The following is a 21,016-nucleotide window of genomic DNA, read 5'->3' as shown; positions in this document are numbered from 1 at the left end:
AGGCAAGGGGTGCTCTGTATTCTTGGTGCTTGGGGGGGGGGGTCAATAGTGGGAGGGCTTCTAGTGTCCTCCTGGCCCCACTGCTGGACCTCCTGATGGCCCCTGGTATAGAGTGTTGGGGCTGGGGGAAGCCTTCTGTCTTGGACACACCAACACTGGTTTCTCTGATGTTCTTATGACTCCGGCCGGTCCCTCCCTCCAGGCTCTCCGGCACTTCTGGGCCCCCCGCCGGCCAGGGCCTCTGCTGCAGTGAGTGCTTTGCCAAGACAGGGGACCTGCATGGGACCCAAGGAGAGCCTTCGGCCACCCCCAGACACGGCAGGTACAGGCCTCCTGGGCTGGCTCCACGGCCTGTCGGCCTCCTGCTTCTTCCCCGGCAGACAAGCACCAGCCCCTTGTTGCCTCACTGGCTGCCCTCGCAGGGGCGGCTCTCCTGTACTGGTGCTGCTGGACTCCAGGCTTCTTCCTGTGGAGAGTCGGTGCCTGCAGGTTCCTGCCCGGCTGCAATGCCGCCTGTGCTGCCTGCCACCTCTGCGCACAGAGCTGTGCCCACCGGAAGCCCACCAAAGTGACCCCGGCTGCCGGCGCTGAATCCCCCGTGTGACATCGGTCCTTCCCTGCAGGAGGCAGCCCAAGGGCGGCGGCGGCGGCGGCAGCAGTGGGGATGGGCCACTGGCAAGGCGGGCGGCTGGGGAGCTTCCTGCCCGGCCTGCTCCTAGCTGTGCCACGGGCTGCACCCACCTGCCCCTGGGTTTTCCCTCTCCCCCGCCCTCCTCCCTGCCTTCCGCGTCCACCTCGACCCCGGCTCAGCTGAGGGCTGTCCAGAGGAGGAGGGGGCACACAGTCACCAGTCTCCTGGGGTTCAGCACCATTTATTTAAGAAAGAAAACAAGAACAAATGGGGGGGGGGCAGGCGGGGACAGCATAGACAGGAATGCGTTCCGGGACCGCCTGAGTGGCGCAGGGGCCTCCCGGGCAGTGTTCTGATCCTTGGCGAAGGCGGCCGAGGCAGAGGAGTCCGGGTAGGGGGAGGCACACCTGGTCCCCAACGAGCCACGAGGAGAAGGGGGCGGGGGCGCCCGACTGGGGAGCCATCCCGGGACCCCCCACTGCTTTGCGGAGGAGGCCCCGTCTGCCTGCACCCCCACGTGAGAACAGGGCCCGAGGCATTCGAGGAGAGGGGCCGGGCTGCTCGTTTTGGTCAACGCCTGTGCTCTGCCTCGGCCTGCCATCCTCAGTGACGGCAAGATCTTGGGGGGGGGGTGTCCTGGTGGAAGAAAGCCCCGTGCTCCGCTACGAAGGGCACCTTCTGCCTCTTAAGCACCACACCGAGGCAGCCCGGAGGGGAACCTCTGCCCCTGGCTCACATCAGAGAGCGCAGACAGGCGCCACGGAGGAGGAAGGCGGGTCAGCTGCTCCCAACGCCCTGCTCCGGCCCCATCCGTGGCCAGGGGGGACCGGCTGCTGGAAAGGGGGCTGCAAGAGGCTCTGAGAAGAGCCCCGTCTAAGCCCCCCAAAGCTGGGGGCTGGCTGTCGGCAGGAGCACGGGGATCCACTGCAGAAGGCACTGAAGAAATGTGGGGGCTGTGGACTTGGGGGGGGGGAGAGGAAGGCACCCGGCTCTGCCTTGTGGTCTTTGGACACAGCTGTGGTTTGACGCCCCCGGTGGTGCTCACAGGCCCAAGCCAGCAGGGGAGGGGGAGTGCGGGGGGAGGCCACAGCCTCCCAGCCCCGATCCACACTCTATGAGGTCGTTTGAGGCAGGGAAGGGACATTGTGACAAACACAGAAAGCTCAGGGACGGCCACCCCCCAGCCAAGCGTAGAAGCTCCTCGAGTGCCAGATGTGGGGGTGGGGGTGGGTGTGACGGGCGTCACTCCTTCCCCCCGCTGCTCTCAGTAAGCCTGGCCTGACCGGGCAAGAGTGGCAGATGCTGCTGAGAATCAGGAGCTCTTTCCTCTCCCGGGCAGCAAGGACATCCCTCCTCCCCCCTGGGGAAGGTGGCAATCTTTGGTCGCGACCTGCCTGGTCCAGCCTATCAGCTGAAGTGGAGAAGCCCCGCCCCACCCCACCCCCAGGCACGGAGAACAGGCTGCACCAGTCCCCCAGGCGCAAGTCCTCCGAGTGTGCCTCGCTGGTCGTCCCAGAAGCACTTGAGCAGCGGCAGCAGCAGGAGCGGCAGTCCTCCTCCTCCTCCCACCAGTGCAGCTCTCCGGTGGTCCTGGGCGTCCGCTGCTGAGCCGCCTCTGTCCTTCCCGGTGGGGGGAGGGGGCCACGACCGGCCCGCTGGTCTGTCACTTACACAAACACAAACCAACCAACCCCCCCTTTTTGGTAGCAGCAAAGCACCATTTTCGTTTCTTAAAAAAATTCATAATAATAAAATAATAATAACAATAACAGATGTCTCTGGGTTGGCCTGATGACACGAGAACAGCGAGGCGTGTGGAAGAGGCCGGCCTGGCCTACGAGGGGCACTCCTGGGTGTTCACGGCCGCCTCGGAGTGGTGCTGAAGGTCCACTGGCGGCTGAGGGTGCTGGCCCGGCCTCTCGTTGATCAGCACCACGTTTTTAACGCACCCGGTGAGTCCTGAGATGTACTTGCCTGCAGTCAAGGTTTGGATATCGGGTCCTGTGTGGGGGGAGGGGGGGGGGGGAGAGAAGGAGAAGGGACCACCGGTCAGAATCTAGTTTCAAGGAAATCGCTCGCCTCTTCCCCAGGAGGAGGCCACGAGTCCCCAAAGGGTGCGCCAAGGGTTCAGGAGTAGGCCCCGTGCACCCATGCTGGCCTCTTGGGTCTCAGGACAGCCCTCCCTCCCTCCCCAGGGCCCCTCTGCGGGATTCTCACAGGAGCCTTAGAGGAAGCTCCAGGGGGCCACCAGTGTTCACCTCTGGGCCACGCAAGCCAACCGGGGCTGCTACCATCATGGCCACGTCCACAACAGCATTTGTGATCCACAGATGCAAGACCTGTGGGACTATGTCCCACCCACTCTAACAGCCACTCCAGATTTTCTTTTTGGGGAGTGTCTTTTTGTATTTTTCATATGTGCATGAGTGTGTGTGCCCCTGGAAGTCACGGCGACCTCTGGTGACTGACCCCTACTGGGGGCCTGGAGGACATTCAGAGAGGTGGCTGAATAAAGCCTGCCCCCCTGCCTCCCAACGTCTGGTATTCCTTGGAGATCTCCCTTTCAGGTATTTGCCAGAGTCGACCCTGCTTGGCTTCCAAGATCTGACGAGACTGGACTTGCCTGGGCTCTCCAGGTTTCCCGAGTCCAAACTGGGCTTACCTATGTAAACTGGGCCTTTAGCATTCACCATGACATTCTTGCCCGGGGACTCCCCGGTCACCGTTTCCTCCCCGTCGACCTGAAGGAAGCCTCTCCGCCCTTCCCTGGAGGAGGAACAGAAAGACCCCAGGGCTGACTTTTGGAGAGAGAGAGAACCAGCACGGCGGGGGAGGGGGGGAAGAGAAGCCTCTGGGGCCAGCCGGCTGGGCACCCCTGCTTGGCCCGGAGCCTCGTCCTCCTTGCCTCGCTGCTCCACCGCAGGCTGGATAGCCGGATCCCGTCCCCCACCCCCGCCGGCCTCTGCCACCCTGCTCACCGAATGGCCGTCACCTTGTGCCACTCGCCGTCGTCCACGGGGTCTTCGGACAGGATGCTGGATTCCCCACTGCCCAGCTGAAAGCTACAGAAGACACTTCGTCAGGCTCCAAGGACGGACTCCTGTCGCCAGATGCGACGACATGGGGGAAGGGGGTGGGGCAACGGAGAAGGTGGCGTCTCGGGTGGGTGGGGCTTCACTCACCTGAACACCAGGTATCCGTCTCTCAGCCCAAGGCTGATGAAGTCCTTGGCCTTCCCGCTTTCCCCTTCCTCCTGTGACAGAGAGCAAAGCAGGGAGTGAGCGCTTCCTAGGAGAGGATGGGGTTGGCTTCGTGGGAGGAAAGCAGCCCCGGGGGCTGGACAGGCATGCCAAGCACAGCAGTTGCACTTCACAGGCAGCCTTGCTGGGCAGGCCCAGGACGCGATGGCCACGCCTCCAGCCGCCCATGTTCTAACCGCCCCCCCCCCCGCAGCTCATGTATCACTCACTCCAGCGGGAGTATGCCAACCCACACTGGCACTTGCCCAGCCCCGTGGAAACGAGCCCTCCCAGGACCTTTGTGCAGGAAGGCTAGAGCACACACACACCCCAGCCATGCAATTCCGCCTCCTCCTCACAGCAAATACCTCGCTAGCGACATGCAGCTCAGGACCCGTCTCCCTGGTTGTCTGGACAGGGAGAGAGAGAGAGAGAGAGACCTGGCCAGTACCATGCAGGGGAAGTGCCACCATGAGCAAAGCGGCATGCCGAGCAGCCAGAGCACCCCCCTGCCCGGGGGGCGGAGAAGCAGCCGCGGGGGCAGCCGCCGCGGGGGTGGGCTCACCTGGGGATGGATGCGGTGCAGAGCCCTGCGGTGCAGAGCAGAAGCTGGCTGCAGACCGGTCTGGGGAAGGCAGGCGCAGGCAATGGGAGGGGAGAGGGACCCCCCCTCCCAGCAGCAAGCTGCATGCGATCATGCAACAGGCGGGTGTTCCCCATTGCTTCTCAAGCTGGGCTGCCCCACATGGTGGACTCCCTTGCCCATCCAGCAAACGCTGCCTCCTCTCTCCTGCAACTGGAACACAGCCTGCTTCCCTTCAGCCCAGCTGCTCTGGCTAAGATGTGTTCGGGGGGGGGGCGCTGTGGCTGGGCGTGGAGCACGGGAGAGAGGAGGTGGCGTTTGCGGCACTGGAAGGGAGATCCACTGCCTAGGGTAGCCCAATGCCAGCTGCTCCACCTCTGTCACTGCAGCAGTGAGGGCTCGCCAAGGCCTCCTGCCTGGTTTCTCCAGACCCTCCCCCCCCAATTCACCCGCCCCAGCAGCTCTTCATCCTCCCCTGACGGCCTCAGAAGGCACCCCTCCCTCTCTGCAGGCCCGCCTGGCTCCAGGGCTGCTTCCATTCTCACTCACTCACCACGCCCTGCCAGAGAAGCAGCCCACTTGGAGAGCTGGTGCGCACCTCCATCTCTATCGTCTCCGGGGAGTCGGGGAGGCTGAAAAAGAAGAGGCCGAGGGGTGGGGGCTCTCCCCATGGGAGCCCCTTTGAGGGAGGGGGAAGGAGGCTTCTCCTGCATGGGGCAGCCGTGGCGTGACTGCCCCAAGTCCAGAACCAGAGCTCGGCACAGGACTGGAGCCCTGCCGCCGGCAGCCACCTCCCCTCCCAGCTCTGCCCACCAGCTGCCTCGACTCTTCCCCCTCCGCCAGTCTTGTTCACACCACTCTCCCAGCGCCCTTCGTGCCACACCGGGGGGGGGGGGGGGGGCGGCCAGCCTTGGGTGTGGGAAGGAAGACCCTCTCTCACCTCCTGGGGAAGGCGTGCCGCGGAAGGGCCACGTAGCTGCTGTCCTGGAAGTAGGCACTGTATTGCCCCGGGGCATCTAGTGGAAGGAAAACCCGAGCTGCAAAATGTTCCCAGCCCACGACAGCCCCAGAGGCCAGCACAAAAGAAACCTTATCGGGTGTGTGTGTGTGTGGGGTTTCTGGGCAAGCCCAGCCATCCTCTTTGTGGAGGGGAAGGCATTGAAAGGATGTACTTGTCATTGTTGCCCTGGCAGTCAGCATGCCAGCCACAGCAGCTCCAGCTTTTCTGCCGCGGGATCCGGACCACCATGCCCCCCCATCCCCTAACAAGAGGCGAAGGCCGAAGGCTCCTCAACTCACCGCTGCCCCCGCTGCCTTCTGTGCATTCAGATGGTGCTGGGTTGCGTCTGTGGGCCAAGAGATGGACAGGGGTCTTATGCATGGAACCCCATGAGAGACACGGGGGTGGGGGGGCTCCTGCCGGTCAGGGTGGCAAAGCAGCTCTTGGGTACAAGCCTGCTCGGGAGAGAGTGCTGGCCCCCTGCTCCAGCCAGCCTGGCCCTCGGACTCACCGTGCTCACAGTATAAGCCCAGGAAGCCCGCGGGGCAGAGACACGCCGTATCCTGGCACGTGCCCCCGTTGAGGCAGGGGTGCGGGAGCCGGCAGTGGACCTCTGACTCCTCACAGCGCTCGCCTGCAGAAAGAGGGCAACGCAAACACACAAAGCATTGGCGCTGAGCTCACACATGCAGAACGGGGGTGTGTGTGGCCCCCTGGCCATGCTCCGAAGGGAGGAGGGGAGGTGCAGAAGCATGGGTAGGAGGAGGAGGAGGAGGGGTGCTCTCCCTCCCCCTCCCTCCCTCCCCCCAGCCTCACTCACCCTTGTAGCCCTCTGGGCACAGGCACTGGAATTCGTACTCCCCGGTGGGCAGGCACTTGCCCCCGTGCTGGCACGGCCTGCGATCGCAGGGGGAGCTGTCGAAGCACTGAGAGATGCCGCGGCTCTCCAGGAAGCTGTACGAGATGTCCACCTTTTTCCCGTTGACTGAAACCTGCAGGGGGAAGAGCGTGAGTTAGCCACACCGGCCAGCTTCCTTGGTGAAAGCGGATTTCTCTCGGGAAGCCCACCAGGGAGGGAGGGAGGAGGCGGCCATTTCCTTCTTCAGCCAAGTCCCCTTCTGTCTCAAGACTGCCGGCCATGGCAGGAACTGGCCCTCTGGCTGCTCAGCCCTGCCACTCCCAGGGTCCAGGTCCCACCCAGGCCAGCCCTCTCCTCTGCCCGGCGGCCACGGGACTCACCTCCCCGATGCAGCCGTAGAAGTGGCTGCTGCTGTTGGCGGCTGCTGGCAGCTGGATGGTATCATCCACGCCACCCAGGTACAGAGAGGTGCGCAGGTTCAGGCCCTGGCTTTTGCCCGGCGAGGACCTCTTCACCGGCCTCTCGCCATCCACCCGCAAGGACCCGTCTTTGTTCAAGCGCTCCGCTGTGATCTTGTGCCACTGGCCCAGCTCAATGGGCGTCGTGCTCCGGAGAACGGCTGTGCCTGCAAGAGGACGGAGAGAGGAGGGCTGGGAACAGGCGCTTCCTTTCCAAACCGGGGGGGAGGGGGGCGTTTAGTTGGACCGTGATCCCACCGGAAGGTGGCCGCTGCTGCCAGGGACTCCTGCACGGGGAGAAAAGGACTGCGCTCTTCTGGAGGGCAGACCTTTTACCTGAGCCCAGCTCGTAGCGGAACTCGACGTGCCCGTTGACCATGCTGAGTGAGACGAAGTCTGCCACCGGGGCACCGTTGCCCCCGCTGAAGAGGACGAGGCCCTCGGGGGCGAGAGGCTTGATCTCGACGTCCAGGCGCAGCTCGTAGTGGATGTTGGTGAGGGGCGGGTAGGAGACGAAGGCGTCCCCGCCGTGGAAGTAAGGTGTGGTCACCGCGGCACCTGTGAGCAGGGGGCGGGGTCAGGCGGGGCTGCAGCTCGCCACTTCTTCCCCCCCCCCCGAGGCTGGCCCTCTGCCCGCACTCGCCTGCCATGCACTTCTCCCCGTGCCGGCCTAGGAGGCACCGGCAGCTGTAGCCTCGACCGCTGGGCTGGTTGACGCAGGTGGCATCAGGGCCGCAGGCCTCTGTAGGGGGAAAAGCAGAGAAGGTCATGTGGCACGAGGGCCCCAAGCAGCTGCCACAGCTCGCCAGGAACCTCCGAGGGGCTTGGTGCCAGGCTCAGCTCGCATTTTATGGTTCGCCTGCCACAGAGGCGGGAGGAGGAGGAGGAGGAGAGTGGTGTGGAAACCAAATGCTTCCGTTTTCCTAAATGCTTTGATGAGCCAGACACGGTGTGTCGCTGAGACCTGTTGTTTTGCTTTATTTCTGTGGAGGGGTACTTGCTTAGTGGGGGGAGGGTAGTTGACTGTTATTTCTGGCGGGCAAATGCCCTGGGGTGGTGGGGTCCTGATCTTGAGTGCCTTTGCTTGGACACACTCTATCTGCCATCTCCGCGCTTTCACCTCCAGTCCTAACAAAGCTCGTGTTCAGTATGGTGTTCTTCAACGTCTCCATAAACCGAACTGTCTTTGAAGCGAGGGGTGTTGAGAACTGACTTAGCCAGGATTCTGACACTTTGGCACAAATCCAGCCTGCGCCCAGGAAACCAAGTTGGGAAGGGGAGGGGAGGCACCTTGGTTGAGTCAGAGAAGCGCTCTGGGGGGGGGTCATCCTGGCCAGCCGTGCCTGGTGCCTCTGGCCGAGAGAGGGACATGGGGGATTCCCCGCCTGCGGAGCAGCTGCTCTCCAGCTGAACTAGCCCCCCCCCCGGCTCCCCATTTGTGCGGCCTGGGCCCCGCTGCTGCTCCGAGCCCGGTACCCGAGGCCTGTGGGCCACAGACGTGTCAAAGCCGGTTCCCTCCCCCCAGATCATAAGAAGAACATAAGAACATAAGAGACGCCAATGTTGGATCAGGCCAAAGGCCCATCCAGTCCAACACTCTGTGTCACACAGTGGCCAGAAATACCAGTGCCATCAGGAGGTCCAGCAGTGGGGCCAGGACATTAGAAGCCCTCCCACTGTTGACCCCCCCAAGCACCAAGAAGACAGAGCATCACTTGCCCCAGAGCCCCTAGCTATACCTTGTGGCTAATAGCCACTGATGGACCTCTGCTCCATATGCTTATCTAATTCCCTTTTGAAGCCGTCCATGCTTGTAGCACCCACCACTTCCTGTGGCAGTGAATTCCATGTGTTAATCACTCTTTGGGTGAAGAAGTACTTCCTTTTATCCGTTCTAACCCGACCGCTCTGCAGTTTCATGGAGTGCCCACGAGTTCTTGTATTGTGAGAAAGGGAGAAAAGTACCTCTTTCTTTACCTGCTCTTTCCCATGCATAATCTTATAAACCTCGATCATGTCACCCCTCAGTCGTCTTTTCTCCAAGCTAAAGAGCCCTAAGCGCTTTAACCTTTCCTCATAGGGAAAGTGTTCCAACCCTTTTATCATTCGAGTTGCCCTTTTCTGCACTTTTTCCAAAGCTATAATATCCTTTTTAAGGTGTGGTGCCCAGAACTGCACACAGTATTCCAAATGAGGTCTCACCATTGATTTATATAGGGGCATTATTATATTGGCTGATCTGTTTTCAATACCCTTCCTAATAATCCCCAGCATAGCATTGGCCTTCTTTATTGCAGTCACACACTGTCTCGACATTTTCAGTGAGTTATCCACTACAACTCCAAGATCTCTCTCTTGCTCAGTCTCTGCCAGTTCAGACCCCATCAATGTGTATTTATATTTAGGATTTTTGGCTCCAATGTGCATCACCTTGCACTTGGCCACATTGAACCCCATTTGCCATGTTGACGCCCACTCGCCCATCCTTGACAGATCCCCTTGGAGTGCCTCACAATCCTCACTGGTTTTCACCACCCTGAACAACTTTGTATCATCCGCAAATTTAGCCACTTCACTGCTTACTCCCATCTCCAGATCATTAATGAACAAGTTAAAAAGCAGTGGACCAAGTACTGATCCCTGCGGTACCCCACTGCTTACCACCCTCCACTGAGAAAATTGCCCACCTACACTCACTCTCTGTTTTCTATGAACTAGCCAGTTTTTGATCCATAAAAGGACTTGTCCTTCTATCCCATGATTTTTGAGCTTACTGAGGAACTTTATCAAAAGCTTTCTGGAAGTCAAGGTAAATAATATCTATTGGATCCCCCTTGTCCACATGTTTGTTCACCCCCTCAAAGAACACTAACAGATCAGAAGGGGGGGGGGAACGGCTGGTGGATGCGCTGAAGCCCCCTGGGCGCATGCCCTACCCTTGCTCTTCTCCCACACCCAGTGACTCAGTAGAGGGGGCGCACGGCCCAGCCACAGCCGTTCCCCCTAGAGCTTGCCAGCTGCCACTCATGAGGAAGAAGAGGAGGAGAAGATTGGCTTTATACCCCATGGCCCTTCACTACCCAAAGGTGTCTCAGAGCGGCTTACAAACTCCTTTCCCTTCCCCTCCCCACAACAGACAGACACCCTGTGAGGGAGGCGGGGCTGAGGGAGCTCGGACAGAAACAGCTCAGAACTACGGCTTGCCCAAGGTCATCCAGCAGTTGCGAGTGGAGGAGTGGCCGTGCAGAGGGAAGGGAGATCCCTGCACCTACAGAGGGGGCACCAGCACCTCACCTGGGTGGCAGCGCAGGGCTTGGGAGTGTTCGCAGTTGCTGCCGGCAAATCCCCGGGGACACTCGCACACGTAGCTGCTGCTCTCCGAGTCCCTGCAGAGGCCTCCGTTCTGGGCAAGGGAGGGAAAGGCAGGCAAAGGGTTAAGGTCACCGGCAAGGGGCCATCCCACCTCCGAAGCCCAGCCTCCTCGGGGCGGGGAGGTGGGTGAAGCCACGCTGCCCTCTGCCAGCCCTGCGGGCAGCTACCTGGCATGGCTGGTCCTGGCAGGTGGGACAATTCGACACCCCCTGGGCTTGCAAGTCAAAGTCCTTGAAGATCACCTCCTTCCCTTGGATGATGAGCTGCCGGACACATCCTGAGAGGGAGAAGGAGGAGGAGGAGATTGGATTTATCCCCCTCCCTTCACTACCCAAAGGAGTCTCAGAGCGGCTCCCAAACTCCTTTCCCTCCCCCTCCCCACAACAGACACCCTGTGAGGCAGGCGGGGCTGAGAGAGCTCTTTTCGAGGACTGCTCTTGAGAGAACAGCTCTGAGAGAACTTGTGACTGACCCAAGGTCACACCAGCAGCTGCATGGGGAGGAGTGGGGAATCAAACCCTGTTCTCCCAGATTAGAGTCTGCGCTCCTCACCACGACACCCAACTGTGGGGATTCAGGGGCGACAACGGCAGGGTTGGGGTATGGGGGGGGGAGGGAGTCGACTGGTGGGTGAGAAGAAGTGGGGCCAGCAGAGCAGTCCCAAGAACATCGGCCACCAGAGGCAGAAAAAGCACTTCTGATCCTCTTTGTCGCCCTCTTCAGCCGCCGCCTTGCAGATGAGGCCCCCCCATCATGAACCCCGTTCTGGAGGTGGCTGCCTGAGGCCACCCGGTGAGTCCACGGCAGAGGTGAGGAGGAGGAGGAGGAGGAGGAGGGCGGCAGGAACCTTCTCTGTCCCCCGGCCCCGCGCCACGCCCCCCCCCCCCCCGGCAGAAGGAAACGGAGAGAGCTGAGAGCTGGAGGGGAGGTCAACAAGTTCCGGGGAAGCCTCTCGTGTGTCTTTTCCCAGTGAACGGAGAGGTGCCCTCTCCTGTCTCCAAGAAAGGCATGGGGACCCCTGCACCCCTTCCCGTTGGGACAAGCCTGGCCAGCCCCCCCGGCCCTGCCACTGACGGGCAACCAGGTTCCTCTCACCAACGAAGCCGCTGCTGAGGCCAGTCTTGGCGACGGCAGCATAGTTGGAGTATCCGCCCAAGTACAGCCCCTCGTTCAGGTCCAGACCTTGGAATTTGCCCTGGGGAGACACAAGAGGGTGGCATGCAAATCCCGCAGGGGCGGCTGCCCCGCGGCTCCCTCCCGCCCCCTTCCATTTTCTGGGGGGCGGGGCGGTTGTGCCGATGGCCGCGGGGGCCAATGTCAGTGGGAAGACCTTCCCGTTTGCTCTTGGGAATGGCAGCCCCTCTTTCAGCCATGAGCTCAAGCCAGCAGCTGGAACCTCAGGGCCCAAACAGGAGGCACCCAGCCCCGAAGAGCCCCGGTGCCTTTCCCCTGAGAAGCCCCCCTCTGCTGAGCCGGGCTGCTTTCCGGGACAGCGGCTCCTCCTCTCTGCACGCTCACCTGAGAGGTGCCGTTCACGGGGGGGTGATGGTCCAGCACCAGGGAGCCCCGGGTCAGGTTGCGGTAGAGTCGGACCGTGTGGAACTCGCCGAGCTTGATGACCGAGGGGTGGCGAATGGTGGCCATGCCAGAGCCAGCGTCAAACCTGTAATGCCAGAGAGCGCCAAGAAGCAAGAGTGCCAGCAACTGCCTCCCCCTTCCCTGGGCTTGTAAGGCACCATCACCAGAGCCAGGTAATCCGCTCCAACTGCCACAATCTCAGGAGCAGCAAGCAAACTGGTTACGAACGATGGGCAAAAGCGACTGGGAGCGTGGAGGCTGGGGAACAGCTGCCTGCGTCCCAGAGGTGCCTGCAAGGGACTGGGGCAATGCCACGCTGCAGCCCTCCAAAGAGCCGGAGGCTGTCTGTGTGCCGGGGGGTACGGAGGCCTGGGCACAGAGGGAGATGCCTGCTCATTCGTGGTCACCTGGCCCCCCTCCCCATGGTTCCACAGGGACTCCTCTCGCCAGGCCAGGCCTGCTGGTGCCCCTTCATGCCACAGCATCTCACCGAGGCGTACCAACCTCCAGATGGGGCCTGGGACTTCCCTGGAATTACAGCTGATTTCCAGACTGCAGAGACCGGTTCCCCCGGAAGAAATGGTAACGCTGTGCCTGCTGGCCTCCCTCCCCTCCCCCCACATCTCCAGGACTCCCCCAGGCTGGAGAAGGCCAGCCAATCTCACCTGAGTTCCGGGCGGCCCCCCACCAGGCCGAAGGACACGAAGTCGGTGCCCGTGTTTTTCTTCTGGCCATTGTACACCAGCATCCCTGCAAAGACGCCACAGGAGAGAGGTCAGCAAGCTCTGCGGCGCGGGGCAACTCCCAGCCGGGGCACCGGCCTGGGTCCTGCGGCTAAGCTACTCCAAAGCAACCAAGGCCCGAGCAGGAGACACGGCTACGGCCTCAGCTCCGTGCAGCAGGGCTCCGGGTCAAGAGGGGGGATTCCTCACGGAGGACTACGGCTCCGTGCCCCTTTATCACACAAAGCAAGGAGCCAGCCAGCTGGGGGACACGGCACCGCTCGCCCCCTCAGCAATCCTCCTGCTCACGGGTGCACTTCCCGGCCAGGCGGTGGGATGGACCGGCACCACAGTGCAACACGAGACCCAGGATCCAGCCCTGCTAAGGCGGCAGGAAATGGCATCCCTCGGACAGGAAGCTGCCAATGGGGAGGTTAGGCCCGGCCAAAGGTCCACTACGCACTACTAACAGTTAGGCAAACGGGGGCGGGGGGGGGGGGTTTTGAGCCTCGGCTGTGGCGGCTCCAAGCTCCCCCCCCCCCCAGTGCTGGGTTAGTGTGCAAAGGGAAGCCTGTGGAGCGGGACACACTTGATTCACACTCACTCACAAGGCTCCGCTGCGGAAAAGGTTAAGAGAGGCCATTAGGACTGGCTGGAAAGGAAGCCGCGGCCAGCCCTGCGCGGAGGACACTTACCTGAGTAGAGCATGAGGGCTGGAGGGGCAGGGAGGGGCAGTGGAGACCCCCAGAGGGGGAGGAGGGGGGGCAACAGAGACAGGAGAGGAGGAGGAGGAGGAAGTAAGAGGGAAGACAGAGCGTTGAGTGAGAGATGCCCAAAGAGAGCGCGCAGAGAAAGGCCGGTTACAGAATTGGGGCCCTCTGGCTCATGGGGAGACCCGGAGCACCTCCCCCTCCCTCTCTGCCCCCGGGCGCCTCTACTTACCGTCAGGAGTGTCCGGCCGGAAGGTGATCTCGATGGCGAACGTCTTGTAGGCGTCTTTCATGGTTGGCAGGACGAGGTAGGACTGAGGATTCTGGGTAAAATACGGCACCACCCGCTCTGCAATCCAAGCGAGGGGGCTGAAGGCGGGGCCAGTCACCATAGCCACGGCCGGGGGCAAGGAAGGCCAGCTTCCCACCCCTCTCTGGAGAGCTGCCCCACCACACAGCCTCGGGCACGGTGTGACTCTCCCCAAAAGGACTCAGTCCAGGCCCTGTGTCCCCTCTAAGCTGAGTCACTGTGAGCTGGCTCACCGGTTTTTTAGCCGCTTGGCTCACACATTTTTGCCTCCGCTCAGGAAGGGATGGCTCCGGAGCCAACTGATTTAGGCAGCAGCCCAATCGCTCGCTCACCACTTGAATGCCAGGAGCTCATTTTGCTCACAGGACTCCGCAGCTGAGAGGGAGCCTGGGACTCTCAGAAGCTTCTGGCTGGTCCCTCAGGTGTGGCTGGACTCTGACCTCGTTCTTCTCTTGCAGGCTCCCCCCCCCCCGGGCCACCCTCTGAGACAGCCCCCCCTCCAGAGGCAGGAGGGAGCGTGGGGGCTGGTGGAGAGGAATCCCCATCCTCAACTCCAGAGGGGGAGGAGTTCGGTGGAAGCCCGCAGCCCCCGGAGACCAGCGGTCGCCACTGGCCCACTCCGCAGGGGAACGAAGAGACGCTCCGCGCCCCAGGGGTCCCACGCGGGTGCAGCCCCCTCACCTCGCACTTTCAGCATGGAGAAGGCCGTCACTTTCCCCTGCCGGTTGGAGGCCGTGCAGACATAGATGCCGGTATCGTCCGGCCGGGCCGCCGGGATGGTCAGGACGTTCCCCTCCACCTGGATGCCCTTGGGGAGGTCTCCTTCGAGCTGGAACACAAGACGGCCCCGGGGCCCTCCTCAGACAGCAGCCTCACGGATGGAGGCCTCCCTCTACCATCCCAGGGGAGACCCGGCCCTGCTGCCCTTCAGGAGGCTGGGCTGGCTGCCGCTCTCCCCGCACAACCACCTCAAGCCCGGGGAGAAGAAGAGGAGACTGGACTTATACCCCATGGCCCTTCACTTGGGAGTCTCAGAGAGGCTTTCAATATCCTTCCCTCCCTCTCCCCACAACAGACACCCCTGTCAGGTAGGTGGGGCCGAGAGAGCTCTGAGAGAACTGTCCTTGAGAGAACAGCTCTGAAGGAACTTGTGACTGACCCAAGGTCACCCAGCCAGCTGCATGTGGAGGAGGAGTGGGGAATCAAACCCGGTTCTCCCAGATTAGAGTCCGCATTCCTAACCACGAAACCAAGCTGGCTCTCAGTTGGGTTCTCAGTGTCCGCTGCTATCCTAGCCCATCTTGCTGGAGGCTGACCTTGGTCCACGAGATGTCAGGGACCGGGAAGCCAGAGGCCATGCAGGGGAAGACCACCTTGGACCCGGCCGTGACTTCCTTCACCTCCGGCTGGGCTGCTATCTGGGGGACGGCTGCAGGGAGAAGACACACAGGCCCGTGAGTGGCGGGAGCGCCTGCTGAGGAAGGAAGAGGAGGAGGAGACCTCAGCACGGCTGGTCCGCACTTACACTGGACGTGCAGGATGACGTGGGACTGGACCGTGCCAGCACTGTTGGTGGCGGTGCAGCGATACTGCCCGGCATCGGCCTGCTCCACCCGCTCGATCTTCACCATGCCGCCGCTCACCAGCACCTCCGGCCGCATCCGCCCGCCCACCTTGCTCCAGGTGACGTGTGGCTTGGGGTCCCCAAAGGCCAGGCACTCAAACTCCACCGCGTTGCCCGCCAGCACTGTTTGCACCGACGTCCGGATGTTGATCATCACCTTGGGCAATGCTGGAGATGGAAGGAGAAGCAGTGGGTGGGGGGGGGAAGGAGTGGCCCCCCGCCAGGTGGCCAAAGGGAGCAGCTGCTCCTGTACACGGAGAAGGCCTGACTTCAGGGGCTGGTAGCGTGTGGACAGTCCCTTCCTGGGCTAGGCATGGCTGCAGCTCTTGGGGTGACGCTTCCCATTTCAGGGGAACAGGCCGGGGCCGGATTCACTTCAAAGCGTTGCAGCCTGCTATTTCAGCAGGGATTCTACTTTTACGGAGCTGAGGGTTCAGGGCATGTGGCGAAACGTGTTCCGACGTAGAAATCATATTGGTATTTCCAGAGTTGGGATTGAGCCCTCTTTATGAACCAGAGCCCAGTGGCAAGAAAAGGAAAGGTGCCAGGGGATGAGTCACCCGACCCCAAGCCCTCCAGGGCACGGTCCCACACATGGCTGCGGCCCGCGAGGAACCCGCGCGTCACCACCTAACACCTGGCCTGAAGGTCTCCCCGGGGCAGTTCCACAGTGAGGAGTCTGCGGAGGGGGAGTGGGGGGGGGGCAATCTGGCTGGAGGGATGCCTCTGAGCAGGGCCCCCGGGAGCCCCAGCCAGGACGGCCCGCTCTGCCACCAGGCTCTCCCCGCCCTCCTGCCCGCCCAGCTCCACTCACCCTGGACGACCAGCCTGGCCCTGCCCTCAGCCTGTCCGGAGGGGCTGCTGACCCGGCAGACGTACACGCCTTGGCACCCCCGGTCCACCTTCTCGATCCTGCAGGAGAGCAACAAGGGTCGGGGGGGGGGCTCCGCTCCCCTCCCCTCCGCCCCCCAGCCTCTGCCAGGCCTCCTGTGCCCGGTAGTTGCCACACCCCCCCCCTGCTGGCCGCTTGTCTCCCTGCAGGGGCTCCCCCCAGGAGGGAGCTTCTCCGCTCTACCCTCCATCAGGAGACAGGCTCCAGATTGGGGGGGGGGGAGAGAGCAAGAGGTGGGGGGATGAGACCTGGTGTGAAGCGGGAGCCCCTCCCTCCCTCCCACTTTCCCCACACAGCTGCCCCCAGAGTGCCTTCCACTCCTCCCTCTGCTCACTGCCCCTTCATCACCCTGGTTTCCCTCCCCCACCCACCCCCATCACAGCCGATTCCCTGTCGCGGGATCCCTGCGGGTCCCTCCTTACCGAAGGACCCCGTTCTGGATGCTGTGGCTGGGGGGCAGCTCCGCATCCTCTCTGAACCACTCGATCTGTGCCTCGGGGTCTCCGGCAGCTGAGCACGTGAACTCGGCCACACTGCCCACGGCCTTCGTGTCACTCTGTGGGGAGATCTGGACAGAGGGGGGTCCGCCAACTGGGCCTACACAGGGGGAGAAGATGGGATGAGCCATCCCAGCCTTTGCCGCGGTGGTCAGAGGGTTGGACTAGGACCAGGGAGACCCAGGTTCGAATCCCCGTCCTGCCTGCTGGATGACTGCAGGAGCATCCCCTGAAAGGCTCCAGCGCCAGCTGCCTCTCCCTCCCCCATGGCCAGAGGAGGACTCCAACCCTGGCTGGGGATTCTGGGCAGAATGTCCTGGCTCCTGTGGCTGGCCCACAGATTTTATCCTCTCCAGGACATCCATAGTCCGCCTTTCCTCCAACGAGCTCACGGCGGCATCTGCGAATCTCCCTTCCCCATTTTATCCTCACACAACACCCCAGCGAGCTTCGTGGCAGAGTGGGGATTCGAACACGGCTCTCCCAGATTCGGAGCACGTTTAACACTCCAGCCACAGGACCCCACACTGGCTCAGCCTGGGGCACACCCGCGCCCCCTCTCCTGGGCCCTCAGCGCCACTCACCTCGCACCCGGACCTGCGCCAGAGCCTCAGCGGAGCCCACCCGGTTGCTGACGAGGCAACGGTAGGTGCCCGAATCCTGGGGTGTGGCGGGACTGATGTGCAGAACAGCCTCGCGCACCAACGCATGGCCAGGGAGGCTGCCGTTGGCCTTGGACCACTCGTACCGCAGGGGCGGGGTGCCGTGGGCCAGGCACTGGAATTGTATCACATCGCCTGCCCGTACCGACGCCACGTCCGGGAGGGTGGTTGCATACGGTGGGGCTGGGGATGGAGAGGAGAGAGGTCAGCCAGGGCGGCGCCCGTGTGGTTCCTCCACGCCCCCGCGGCCCCCAGCCAGGCATGGCTGCCGTCCTGAGGGAGAGAAGAAACTCAGGCCCTCGGGAGGGAGGGAACTCCCTCAGCTCAGCCAGGAGTCGCTTTGCATGCATCAGGTCTCAAGGAGGGCAGAGCCACCGCCGGGCAGAGGGAGCCACGTGGAGTGGATCGCCTTGGCAGTCTGGCTTGGGAGGAAGCGGCACCCGGCGTTCCTTTGGGTCTTGGCCTGAGCGAGAGGTGTGTGAGGCACGAGGGTGGGCTTTCTGGCCCTCTGCAGTCCAGACTATGAAGCCTTGCTGTGCACGCTCAGCAGGATATACACATTTCTTTTGAATATGCCCCAGCCTAGCCTAACACCCTCGCAGAAAGCTTGGCATGAAGATCTTGGCAAGACACTTTCAGAAGATCAATGGAGACGTATCTGGAAATCTCATCTTCTCTCAACTAGATCAGTTCCTATTCAAACACAAGCAGTTAAACTCTTGCTCCGTTGGTATACCACACCAGCTAAACTTTCATTGTTTCCTTCACTTTCGCCCCTATGTTGGAAACAAGTGTGGCAGACAAGGCTCTTTCTTTCATAACTGGTGGTCCTGTCCGAAAAGAGAAAGATTCTGGGCCACGGTCTTGAATGAAATCAAGAAACTCACTGAACATGACGTCCCTAAAGACCCAGCCTTAATACTTTTAAATCTATGGCCTAAATCACAGACCTCTGCCAACGATAAGGAATTGATTCCGGTGCTACTCACAGCAGCCAAAAATAATATTGCAACATGTTGGAAAAGTCAATCGGTCCCGTCAATTGAGCAATGGTAAAATAAGGTTTGGGACTATTTTATCTCAGACAAAATATCTGACTGGGAAGCCCAACATCAAATCGAGCCGGGCCATAGGCGTTTTATGGCGAAATGGTACTCGTTTCTAGCTGCATCTAAAGATGCCCTACTCAGATCTCTAGATTCCTCAAAAGTGGATACACTCTCATGTTTTTGTTAATGCTGTCACGTTCACGATCCCATCAAATTCTCCTAAACATCCTATGTTATAGCCAGCATATTTATATTTCTATCTACATAAAGTCGGCCTCTGAAGTTAAGATACTAACACTTTTCTAAGTTGTTTGTATATTGTAAAAGCTGATAACGTGCTGGGTAACACTGTGTAGTTGCATTATACTGTATTGTATTGTATTGGTTATTTCTCAGCTATGTATGTTACTCATTACGTGTTATCAGTAAAAGTTTAATTAATATTTTTTTTTAAATTCCACCCCCACTCCCTGGACACCCCTCCCTGGCCCCTCGGCCCCCTGCCCACCCTCCCTCCCAGCCCGGCCCCTCCACCCCCACTTACACTCCACGTCCAGCATGACAAAGGCCTCCGTGAAGCCGGCCGCGTTGCTGGCGTTGCAGATGTACTGCCCGGAGTCCTGCTGAGCCACCCGGGGGATGACCAGGGTGTCGTTCACCAGCTGGTGCTGCCAGGGCAAGGGGGCCCTCAGCTTGGACCACTGGATGGTGGGAACGGGATCCCCTGGCAGGAAGAGGACGCACGGAATGGGTGGCCAGGCCCCGGCCAAGGGCTCACAGCAGCCCCGCTGGAGGGGTCCCACCACAGCCCTCAACGAGGGAGTCACCCTCACGGTGCCGGGCAGACGCCTCGGTGTCATCCCATTTCCTCCCCCCCCAGCCCCCCTCCCCACACACACCTGTTGCAGAGCAGTGGAGCCGTGCCGTCTGTCCAGTGACCACGGTCAGGGTGGGGCTCACGTTGACCTCCGGTGCCCCGGGTCTCCCATGGACGCTCTCCACACTGACTTCCACCTGCGCCTCCGCCATCCCAAGGGCGTTCTGAGCCAGGCACACGTACGTCCCCGCATCTCCAAGCTTCACAGATTTGACCTGTGAGGTGGGGAGAGCGGGGGCTGAGCTGAGTAGCAGGGTTACCACTGCCTGCAGGGGGCCAGGGGCCAGGCCCACACCTCGGGGGGGGGGCACGGCAGGGTGGCTGCATCCTGGGGAGACTGGAAGCGCACAGCAGTGGGATGGGCCGTACTCATCCCAGCTGCAGGAGGCCGGCCCTAACACCCCTCCACCTTCCTGGGACTCCCCACCCAACCCCACCACGTATACCAGGGGTGGCCAAACTGTGGCTCGGAAGCCACATGTGGCTCTTTCACACATATTGTGCGGCTCCCGCTACAGTGGCTGGGGAAGCAAAGGGGAGGCCTGCCTCCCAATTGGTCTTCCCTTCCCCAGCCAGTGCAGAGACAGAAAGCAACTCCAACTTTAAATGCATTCTCAAAGCCCCACCCCCACCAGCTGGCTTGGAGAAGGCATCTGTCTCTTTAAATCCCTTCTCCAAGCCAAGCTAGCAGGTGTGAGGGGTGGGGGGTGGGGGTCTTGGAGGACACATTTAACATTAAAGTTGCTTTCTTTCCACCTCTTCCTCCCTCCCCCCATCTATTTGCTTTCTTTCCACTTTCTTTCTTTCCACCTTTCTTTCTCTCTCTCTTTCTCCCCTCCCTTCCCCCATCTAAAGTTATTGGTAGGTGGAGCTGAGAGAACTCTTGACAGAAACTGCTCTTTTTCAAGAACAGCTGTGCCAGAGTTATGGCTTGCCCAAGGTCATCCAGCCAGGTGCAAGTGGAGGAGTGGGGAATCAAACCCCGTTCTCCCAGATTAGAGTCCGCGCACTTAACCGCGACACCAAACTGGCTCTAATATTTGTTCATGTCTTGAGACTGTCAAACATCTCACTTTATTCTATGTGGCTCTTAACGTTAAGTGAGTTTGGCCACCTCTGACATATACCAAGGTGGAAGAAGAGTGAAATAGCCCTCCACCCTAGAGACCACATTTATATTTCAATAATTGGGACTGCGCTCTGCCTATGTCCTGAGGCCTAGCGGCAAATGCATAGCTGGCAAAGAAAGAAAGGTCCTGGGGGGTTGAGTCATCCACCCCCCTCCCCAACACAAAGGACTCTGGTTGGACTGAGAAACAGGATTTACCTCTGCTAGAGAATCACACCTCAGAGACAGAGACGGGGGAAGTCAAAAGACTGGACAGCAGTTCTTGCTCTTGGGACTGACCATGGTGGTGGGGGGGATGGACTTCGAAAGGGAAATTATACATCCTCAGGACACCCACAGCTTGGCTTAGAGCTTCTGCCGCCACCCCCTCTGACCCACCTGCAAAGTTGATCGGCTCTCCGCAAGTATTGGATCCTGATTCTCCACCTTGTGTCGGACACCCAGCTTGCTCCAGCGGACCAGTGGGCGGGGCTCACCCGTGCCCTGGCAGTCCACACTGAAAGATTTGCCCACCTTCACCTGGATGGGGCCCTTGGGCGCCACGGAGACAGTAGGAGGCGCTGGGGGGAGAGGAGAGGACACAACTGCCATTATCAGTGCACTGGCCTCAACATGCATGGCACTTTATAGAGCAGCAACAACAACAGGGGTTACTTCCTGCAGGAGCGCACAGGAGCGGAGCTCTGGCAGTAAAGAGCCCAGGAGGCGGGCACATGCAACAAGCCCCACCCCCTGCTCTCAGCAGCCCTTGGTCAGAGCAAGAAGCAGCCAGGTAGTTGCAGAGCCCCCCCCCCCCCCCCCCCCCCGCCCCCCGCACTGACACA

At 61.0% G+C, this 21,016-nt stretch overlaps 1 protein-coding gene across 1 annotated transcript in view; it reads right to left on the bottom strand.

Annotated features, from left to right (window-relative positions):
- Positions 1-862: 862 nt before the first annotated feature.
- Positions 863-21,016, bottom strand: part of HSPG2 (heparan sulfate proteoglycan 2) — a 99,810-nt gene continuing 79,656 nt past the window's right edge. Inside the window, exons 71-98 of the mRNA XM_015412569.1 lie at positions 20,571-20,752; positions 19,086-19,278; positions 18,731-18,910; positions 17,060-17,320; positions 16,401-16,575; positions 15,901-15,998; positions 14,988-15,254; positions 14,779-14,891; positions 14,144-14,291; positions 13,385-13,501; positions 12,386-12,470; positions 11,661-11,805; positions 11,238-11,337; positions 10,310-10,419; positions 10,065-10,173; positions 7,414-7,512; positions 7,107-7,328; positions 6,693-6,937; positions 6,274-6,445; positions 5,953-6,087; positions 5,753-5,788; positions 5,394-5,469; positions 5,007-5,085; positions 3,814-3,884; positions 3,610-3,693; positions 3,293-3,397; positions 2,854-2,856; positions 863-2,634 (exon numbers count right to left, since the gene is read on the bottom strand). Coding sequence (XP_015268055.1) covers positions 2,466-2,634; positions 2,854-2,856; positions 3,293-3,397; positions 3,610-3,693; positions 3,814-3,884; positions 5,007-5,085; positions 5,394-5,469; positions 5,753-5,788; positions 5,953-6,087; positions 6,274-6,445; positions 6,693-6,937; positions 7,107-7,328; positions 7,414-7,512; positions 10,065-10,173; positions 10,310-10,419; positions 11,238-11,337; positions 11,661-11,805; positions 12,386-12,470; positions 13,385-13,501; positions 14,144-14,291; positions 14,779-14,891; positions 14,988-15,254; positions 15,901-15,998; positions 16,401-16,575; positions 17,060-17,320; positions 18,731-18,910; positions 19,086-19,278; positions 20,571-20,752 — 3,779 coding nt within the window. The 3' untranslated portion in view covers positions 863-2,465. The remainder of the gene's footprint in view (positions 2,635-2,853; positions 2,857-3,292; positions 3,398-3,609; positions 3,694-3,813; positions 3,885-5,006; positions 5,086-5,393; positions 5,470-5,752; positions 5,789-5,952; positions 6,088-6,273; positions 6,446-6,692; positions 6,938-7,106; positions 7,329-7,413; positions 7,513-10,064; positions 10,174-10,309; positions 10,420-11,237; positions 11,338-11,660; positions 11,806-12,385; positions 12,471-13,384; positions 13,502-14,143; positions 14,292-14,778; positions 14,892-14,987; positions 15,255-15,900; positions 15,999-16,400; positions 16,576-17,059; positions 17,321-18,730; positions 18,911-19,085; positions 19,279-20,570; positions 20,753-21,016) is intronic.

The sequence above is a fragment of the Gekko japonicus genome, unplaced genomic scaffold, assembly GCF_001447785.1.
Source record: "Gekko japonicus isolate JY-2015 unplaced genomic scaffold, Gekko_japonicus_V1.1 scaffold131, whole genome shotgun sequence".
Taxonomy (NCBI): domain Eukaryota; kingdom Metazoa; phylum Chordata; class Lepidosauria; order Squamata; family Gekkonidae; genus Gekko; species Gekko japonicus.
This window is presented reverse-complemented; position numbering and strand designations above follow the sequence as displayed.